The following is an 8,740-nucleotide window of genomic DNA, read 5'->3' as shown; positions in this document are numbered from 1 at the left end:
AAGACTCTGCCTAGGCATAGTCCTTCATTTTGCTGATGGTGAGATTCTTGTAGGCCTCAAGGGCACTCCACATTAACTAACCCATGAAGAATACAGGAAGAAGATTACTCCCAACTTAATCATAGGCACTGTAGTATTATTAAATAAGAGAGTAGTACGTCAGGTTTTACCCAGAAAAAAAACCAGGGTTACAAAAACATGCAAAAAAACATTAGCAGCTGATGCAGGTGATAGTGAGTCACGCTGATGATTAAGGGCCAATGGGTTAATAACAGATACAGTATAAATGAGTTTCTGTGTGTAAGCATGTTCATTCTTCTGAGGGGTACCATGGTGTCAGACTTCCCAGTACCAGAGGTCTTTTTGTTCCCCAGCATCTGCCTTCTTGTAAGCCATTAGAAGTTCTCCTCCAGAGGTCAGTATTGCCTCACTGGATGTAAAAAGTCTTTTCGTGTACCTCTTGCACTAAATAAAATTGTGGATATCTGTTAAGTGTGAATAATGGAAAAGGGAATAATAGAGGGATTACTGTTATTCATTCCTGCAACATAATACTTTTTAGTTTCCAGTAAAAGAAAACTGTTGAGATGGCTTTGTCTGTCCACCCTCAGGTCTTAAAAACTACTGAGGCTAGAGGGCTGCAAATTGGTATGTTGATCATCCACCCTCCAATCATCAAACATACCAAATTGCAGCCCTCTAGCCTCAGTAGTTTTTATTTTATTTAAGGTTAAAGTTAGCCATGATCATGCATCTGGTAGCACTATAGGACAGGCCACCACTGGGCCATGGCTGAAAGTTTCATGGGCCATGGCTCATACAGCATTATATGCTGTACAGAAAACTCAGTTGCGCCGAAGAAACTTTGCCGCATTTTTTACTTGTTTTTTATTTTATATGTGTTGCAACTTTTAAAGGTATTTTGTTTAAAGAATTACAACTTTGAACATTTTAACTTGATGTTATTGGTCTTTTTAAGTTATGAAATTAATTTAATATAACTCAAGGTTATGGATACTGTTGATCTTGATTCTAGGAGTACATTCTAACTAGGTTGTTCATCTTCACGAATTTGAGGAAAAATTACTGTTTCTTAGAAGTAATGCAGTATTTGATGCTTTATTTCTTTTATGTTAATGCCATTAATTCCTTTGATGTCTAAGAAGATCACAGATTGGTGTTCAGCAGTTGTGTCAGCAGTTAGTGAGCAGTTAAGAATATTTAAAAATTTGCTACCAAAGACATTAAAGGAAACAAAGGTGGTGGTAAAGCAGCCAAAGATGCAGTTACAATGGCCAGGTCAAATATACTTACTCATGGTAATAATTTTATAATATCTCTAAAAGCCATCATCTTTAATAAATCCATTGAAGTATCATTATCCAATCTTCGGATCATTTACACTTGTTTGACCTGTGGGTATTTATGGAATAGCCTATTTGGAACAGTTCCAGCTTGCTTTTGCAGTTAAACACATTATGTGACTGTCATTTTTTCACCCAAGGAGTATCAAGTTAAAAAAAAAAAAAACTTGAAAGAAATTTTGTCACAATCTTCAACGTTTTGAGTTATTCAGTGGTTAAATTATTTGGAAGTTGCAATTTACAAAATAATATTAATTATATGTATTAAGAACAAACTTTTCAAGACAGTTACATGAAAATTGATTATGTTAAATCAGTGTTTTAGATACACTTGTGAGGACAAAAAGGTCGAACTGGGTATTAACTGATTTATTCACCCGGGCTTAGATATATATGGCAGAGTGCGGATGGAAACGTAGTGCCCGACCTCCGATTGCCGTGGCCCGCACTCTGAGCAATTTGTGTTTGTTGACAGTCAAACAAATGGCAATTTTAAGAGACATAACATACATACAATGATAAAATATATATTGGCGGAAAGGCCAGGAAGTTCTACATATGAATATTTATATGAGATTCATGACATGTTAATAAGTGTGATGCGTGAACGTGATTGATGCGAAATGAAGAGACGTCTGATGTCTTTACACACTATTTATTAATAATAGTACTGTAATAGTAATAATTCAGACAACTATTGGTTTGTTCTTATTAGTTAGAATGCCATTTCCTTTGTAAGGTACTGTATTCCAGTATCACTTTGTCATCTAAATGAGAAGATATCTTGTGTTTGAATTTTGTTTCAGGAATTGTGACCTGTTGTGAAGATGGAAGACTGAAATGAGTGAGAGCAGAATTTGGTCTTAATTCATTGTTCTTTTGTTCTTCACTTATTTTGGCCTCTTGGTTAAAAACTCAAGAGTTATGAAGATTTAGCCTTCATTCTATTTTTTGGGGGAATTATCTTTATAGTTTTCTTTGTCATTTTCAGTTGATCTATACTTGTTAAAATATCTCATAGTTGGTTTGTTGCTGACCCAGAAAATTCACTTGAATAAACACGTTAGCCTCATTGCTTTAAGGGTAGCTAGCCTGTCAAGATCTAAATCAGCACAGTGGGTAAAGTTTAACATGAAATTTTCACCTTGCTTAGCTATGCCAGGTGGTTTAGTTCCATGGGTGAGAGGCATGCCATCCAACTCCACTCTCCAGCGAATCCAGTGTACTGTAAAAACTTGATCCATATCTTTCCATTGATCAATAATGAAATAATATTCCTAGTATTAGGAGGGAAGAACTGAAAAAAAAGGGGATCAATAGAAGTCCGGTCTTCATCTTGGCACCCTGAACTGGTCTTGAAGGCTCATGGTTGGCCATGCTTTGATCGATAAACAAGTGACCATCATCGCCCAGTTATTCCTGAGAATAACTGCAAGCCATCAGTTTGAAATGCTGGGTCACTGGAAACAAGAAAGTCGAAATAGAAATTAAGAATTATGACAGAGTTTATTTTCTTTATTTTTTTATTTTTCCTTCTGTTTATAATTGACCATTTTATTGTTTGGTTAGCTCTTTGTATATGCTGTATATTTCAAAATTCTGATCATCCGACGATTCACAAATACAGTACTGTATTGTTTAATATCCAGTTCACTTCTCTTTATGGCTCTGGTCAAAGTCAATGTACATTGTTGTTTCTAAACCAGGCAGAGGTTCAAATCCCACTGGCGATGATGCAGTTGTCAGTTAAAATTCCTCTGGGGTGTAAGTTACAGTATTCCCAAGGTATAGTTTATTGAATTTAAAGAATATTTATGAATATAAAAAATGTTTATATAAAAAAAATTCATAATACGAGATAGGCAGTCTATTAGAACCATTGCCTTTTCTTCAGATATTCAGTATTACACTGTTTTTAACCAGATTGAGGAATGGTCTTCCTAATCCTGGTAATCGAGTGGGCTAACATGAGTCGTATTTGCTTTTTTTTTACCTTTTATTTTTGTTTTTCTGTGTTATTTCTCTTTCATATAGTACTCTCTGCTTCTCAATTTCCTTTTCTTTGCCAGCAAGCTCTCTGTATTGGACCCCGTGAGCTTGAAATTTTCTTTTCCAGCTAAAGTTGCTGCTTTGCTCCTAATAATAGTAAGCATGTTTTGGTTGATAGGCTATGTGAAATTTAGGGTATTCAAGACTTTTGGCACAAAAAAATTTTTATAACACAAAATGTCTTTCAAACAAACCTGTTAATAGCTCAAACAGCTGTTGGCATTAAGTAAATGGAGCAACATATCAGTAATTTTCACCTTCTCCTTCAAACTTTTATCTTTGGAGATAAGAAGAGTTAAAGGCAGTAAGAAGTGTTGCATTGGAATTCAATGAAAACCCTGTTTTCATGTTCTGAAAGTCCAGGGTCGTCAGAATAATCCAGTGGAGAGTTTGCCACTATGCAAGCACCAGCCATACCTGTATTATGTATGTGCACCCACCTCACTGTCATGAAGTTGAGGCTAGATAAATGAGGACAATGAAGTTGGGAGGAGGGCACTTGACATATGAATAATGGATTGATAAGGAAATATAGTTTTGTGTTATAAATATTTTGTTTTGTCAGAACTCCATTATTCACTATTTAGATGGGAGTTTGAGCTGTTTAGCTTTAAAGTCCCAACACAGTAATGCAAACCAAGCTGGTGTGAAATGCATTAATTGCACAGTCTCAGGTGATATATCATCCAAAGTGGGAAAGAAAACTCTGCCATTAACATTAGATATCAACTGGTAACCTGTGTGTTCTCCATCTCTAGTCTTTGCTGGAATGTAAAGTGATGAGGTAAAACAGTAGTTCATCACAATGACTGGTCCTGTGGGATACACATCCGGAAGTTTATGAGTGACAAAATTAGATTGGTAGTGCCAGGTACCCACATAAAAAAAAAAAGACAACTTGAGATTAAAAGCCGGGGAACGTGTTCAGCATCAATTTCTGATGCATAGAAGTAAGCTCTGTAAATTATCGGCTGTAGACTGGAGGATATTATTCAAAAACTACCTCTTCCACTGTCCTGTGGCAAGGAAAATATTTGAAGACTCAGTTCTGAAGGGTTTAATCCTCCACAAGCAAATACTGATCTCCAACCAGGCAAAGTAAAGGGTCCTCTTTGTTATTAGTGACCAAAGATCACAGCAGTATTCCTGATGGCCATGCATTTATGTCTTAGCAACAGAATTTGACAAAAAGGATTGCTCCATCCATTTGTATGCATGATCCTCCTAGACTCATCTTGAGGGAGCGAGTTCCTAGGAAAGGCACTTCTTGGAGAGCTTCAGTAACCTCAGAAGGACTATGAAAGTTTGCATTTAGGTCATGGAAGACTGCACGGAAGTTTCAGAGGGGATTTGACAAGTCTCAGAAAACACCTAAGTTTAGGCCATATTTTCCAAAAACCTTAAGAGCATGGCCTGATACCCTTTGATTCCAGAGACAGAGAACTTCCTGTCCAGACAGAAGACATGAAGAAATTGTGATCAAGGGAACAGTGGAATTGGCTGAATCAAGACCCAGCAGTTCACTTTCTCTTGTAGAGGTAGGATGTCTTATTTTTGCGCCATCCAAAGGGCGGATAGCATTACTGTATTGAGAGGAGGTGAACATGAGCCCAACCTCTTGATGCAGGACATTGCAGTCCTGTTGTCTAGGACCAACAAATTGTGTGTCCCTTTGACACTTCCTTAGAGCAGGTGACCACCTCCCTGCTACCTGACAATACAGACGGAGGAGTCTGGGTGACCTGTTTTGCCAGACCCCTTCCAAGTCCGTTGCCAGAGTATCTCCCCGATTTTTTTACTCCTTTTTTTTTTCTCGCATGTGATAGCCAGATTTTTTTTCTCGCATGTGATAGCCAGAATTTGTTTACATTTTTTCATTGCAATCTAATGACTGGTTCTACCACAGATGCGAACTGTAACAGACCCATCATACGTTCCAACTGACATCTGGAAACGCTGGGCTGTGCAAGGAACCATTTCAGGTCCTTATTTCGTTCAGTCAGTGAAGGGCGAGTGTTCTGGTGCAGACAGATTTTGATGTCCCTCTCTCCCCATTCTCAAAGGGTTAATGCCAGCAGCAAGACCTAGAAAATCATGAAATGTGGCATAGATAAAGACTAAGATAGATGAAATGCACATAAGACCAAAGACAGTGGATAGAACTTATTTCACATTTATCCTCCTACAGGGAAAATCTGTCATAAAATAGTTTACAAGGATAAGTTTAATGAGCCCATTGAGCAGAGGTTTAAAGAAGAGCATTTTATAAATTTTGCACCACTTTATTTGATCATGTCTAAATATTATACAATATATTTATACAGCACAATATAATAAGTGGATTTTCATGGAATTAATATGTAGTTCAGTTAGCAGATGACTGCATGGCAGGCTGCAGGTGAGACCATATGCCGAGGCAAGAAGTGCTGAGTCCCATGTCCCTTAAAAAGTGCAAACACAAAAGACAGTTATCAAACCTAACAATAATAGTGGAAATTTTAGTAACTTACACTTCTGGTATTACAAAAAATGAATACTCCATATAAAATATATTACAATATTACTCTAAATTACATACATAAATAGAAATGTAGGCATAAGAGAAAAAGCAGTATTACTTAGGAAAACAGGGGAAAAATAATTGCAGTACCTACAAAATTGGACAAGCTCAGCACCACCCTGACTCAACTTCAGTTAATATTGTTGATCAATTTCTATGCCTGGGAGGAAGGTATCATAAATAATTATAATAGGCACAATAAAAAGATTATTAGTTTGCCTATTTTATTGTTTTCTAAGCTGAAGCATAGCAATATCCCAGTAAGAATGGAGACATGAAATGCACGTGAGGCGCTTACGGCACGGCAACTGATGACTTATCTACCTGGTAGTTAGCGTAAGCAGTGAAGTACATAACAAACCAGTGTTGGGATCATACATGGGTTACTGGTCAAGATATGAAGCAGGAGAAAGGTAACTTGCCTATACTGTCAGTCAACACATTATGTATGTATATATATACTGATATAAATATATATATATATGCTACTTGGTAGAGGAACAAAAAATCACTACATTTCAACAAGGCTGCTGCCAAATTGCTGGTTAATGATAAACAGTTTGATCTATGAACAGTATAGGCTACATATTGTAGTATAAATCTGACTACCGGCCAGTGGTGGTTGACAGAATCAACCTACATGTAAATTTCATGTTACCAATTTATAATTACCTTTTAATATTTTACTGAAATAACACCATAAAAATTGGTGGTGTTTAATAATTTAGAAAAAAAATTCATGCTCCAATTCTGTGATGGTACAAGATAATGTATGCTTATAATATATAAGTGATGCACACATTTTAATTTGCCACAAACATACTTTCTAATTCTAAATGAGAAAAGCAACCCCCTCCATCCTTACTTTGGCCGAGTCTTACACCTTAAGCAACTGAACATAATTCTTCACTCAAAAGATTTTAATATCAATTCAACATTTTTCATCTAAATATGAATAAACTCCCAAATAAAGATACTGCACATATAAAGGGCAGTAGCACCAAATTCAATCACAATATTAATACAATATATTGGCCTTGACCCTAAACCACTGCTATTGCAATGCAATGTGTGCAATAAAAAATGGAAAATAATTCTGGCTAGGCTGATACATTATCATATCACTATTTGGAGAAGCCTGGATAGAAAGATCTTGAAGGATGCTGGCTCAGTAATTTATTATCCTCACTTGTAGGCACTATCACTCATCTACTCCAATGTCCACACAGTTAAACTTTGTGTGATGCCTTCACATGTTTGATGGAAGACTCATCAAGTTTTGGCCTACATACACTTGGGTATATCTCTAATGCCGAGCCTAGTCTTCTTTGATTTTCTACACCAGTACTTATCACAGTCCCTTTCCCATCCCCTCACTGTACAACTTTCAATGTACATATAATACAACATATACACAATTTATCCCTAGTTCATATTTATAACAAATGAACATAGGGAGGTGTTTCTTTACGAATAATCAAATTACCTAATAAAAGATACACTTGTTCTCAGTCATGGAACTGTAGTAGTAATAAAAAAAAAGTGTTACTATAGCAAACAATAAACCTAGTCATATGAAATAAAAACAGAATGGATGACTAATTTAACACTGATATGATTTAATGCTGAAATTTAACAAAATCTTTAGCAAACTCATCCTTTCTATTAAATGACTAGTAGGAACTCCTACAACAAGCACTGGAAACAATGCAACACTGTATTCAATCCCTTTACAATGGACAATACCCAGTATTGAATCCATATAACAGGGACAAAAAATATCCCTCCTATTTGCACATGCACAGTTTCAAGAGCTGTTGCCTGGAAGTCCTTCAGTTGAGTACAGTACAAAATACAGGATCACAGATGCAAGTTCCTGTCCCTGAGTGGGAGCTTGGAATGTTAGCCACACCTACTGCTGTTGCTGCCAATTACCCCAAGTAGCACTAGTTACAGGAGTCTGTTGAATATTACTGACACTACTACTAGTGCTTGAAGGAACTCCTGACACCTCCTCTGTCTGGGATGTAGCCACTACAGAGCCATCTGGCAGCCGCTGGTATGTATAAGGGAATGTGTTATATGCTGAAGAAAAGAACTGGCCGGGGAAGGGTGCAGCTGCTATTCCTAAACTGTGATAAACTGGCCTCTGCCCTAGTGCTGGCACTGTAGCTGAAGATTTTTGGAGTGCCATCATCTGATTAAGGGTCATCTTCCCTGCAGGCCTAAACGTTGGGCGAGGGGTACCTAAATTTTGAACTAACTGTAGCATATCTTCAGATATTGTGCGCCCTTTCTTCCCAGATGTCAGGGCACTACTGGATGCATCACCCGAGCTATCAGCTGAAATGGGAGGCCCGTGTGCAGTTCCTACTGGATGCTCAGTACCTTCCCCTTGAGATGCTTCAGTATGATAATGAGGAGATGCAGGTGTAGTAACAGGTGTAGGCGGCCCAGGAGAATTCACTAACCGTAAGCTCTGTGGCCTTCTGTTCTGTGTACGCTGCTTACGAAGGACTCTAAATGCTTCCCTTTCCTGTTGATGCCGCCTTCTCATTTCGGCCTCTTCATGTTCTTGCCTAGAAATAAATGGTTATATTGAGTTCTTCCCAATGATTCCAAGACAGTGTTAAAAAGAACAGAAGTTTCTATAAATATTCATTATGGTAAAAATTATCACACTTGCAAAAACAGAAATTTCCATCAATATTCATTATTGAAAAATTTTTTAACATGTTTAAAAAGATGTACTGAAAAAGTTAAATTC

At 37.1% G+C, this 8,740-nt stretch overlaps 1 protein-coding gene and 1 long non-coding RNA gene across 51 annotated transcripts in view; one reads left to right on the top strand and one right to left on the bottom strand.

Moving 5' to 3' along the window:
* LOC136833212 (uncharacterized) overlaps positions 1-8,740 on the top strand; it is a 218,780-nt gene that overhangs the window by 193,489 nt on the left and 16,551 nt on the right. The window lies entirely within an intron of this gene.
* Wnk (Wnk kinase) overlaps positions 5,675-8,740 on the bottom strand; it is a 194,823-nt gene continuing 191,757 nt past the window's right edge. For all 50 annotated transcript variants that reach the window (XM_067095035.1, XM_067095045.1, XM_067095059.1 and 47 more), the window contains one exon: positions 5,675-8,552. In XM_067095035.1, the coding sequence (XP_066951136.1) occupies positions 7,886-8,552 (667 nt within the window). In that variant the 3' untranslated portion in view covers positions 5,675-7,885. The remainder of the gene's footprint in view (positions 8,553-8,740) is intronic.

Source organism: Macrobrachium rosenbergii, chromosome 51, assembly GCF_040412425.1.
Source record: "Macrobrachium rosenbergii isolate ZJJX-2024 chromosome 51, ASM4041242v1, whole genome shotgun sequence".
Lineage (NCBI taxonomy): Eukaryota > Metazoa > Arthropoda > Malacostraca > Decapoda > Palaemonidae > Macrobrachium > Macrobrachium rosenbergii.
The sequence above is the reverse complement of the archived record's forward strand: the minus strand, read 5'-3'. Positions and strand labels throughout refer to the sequence as shown.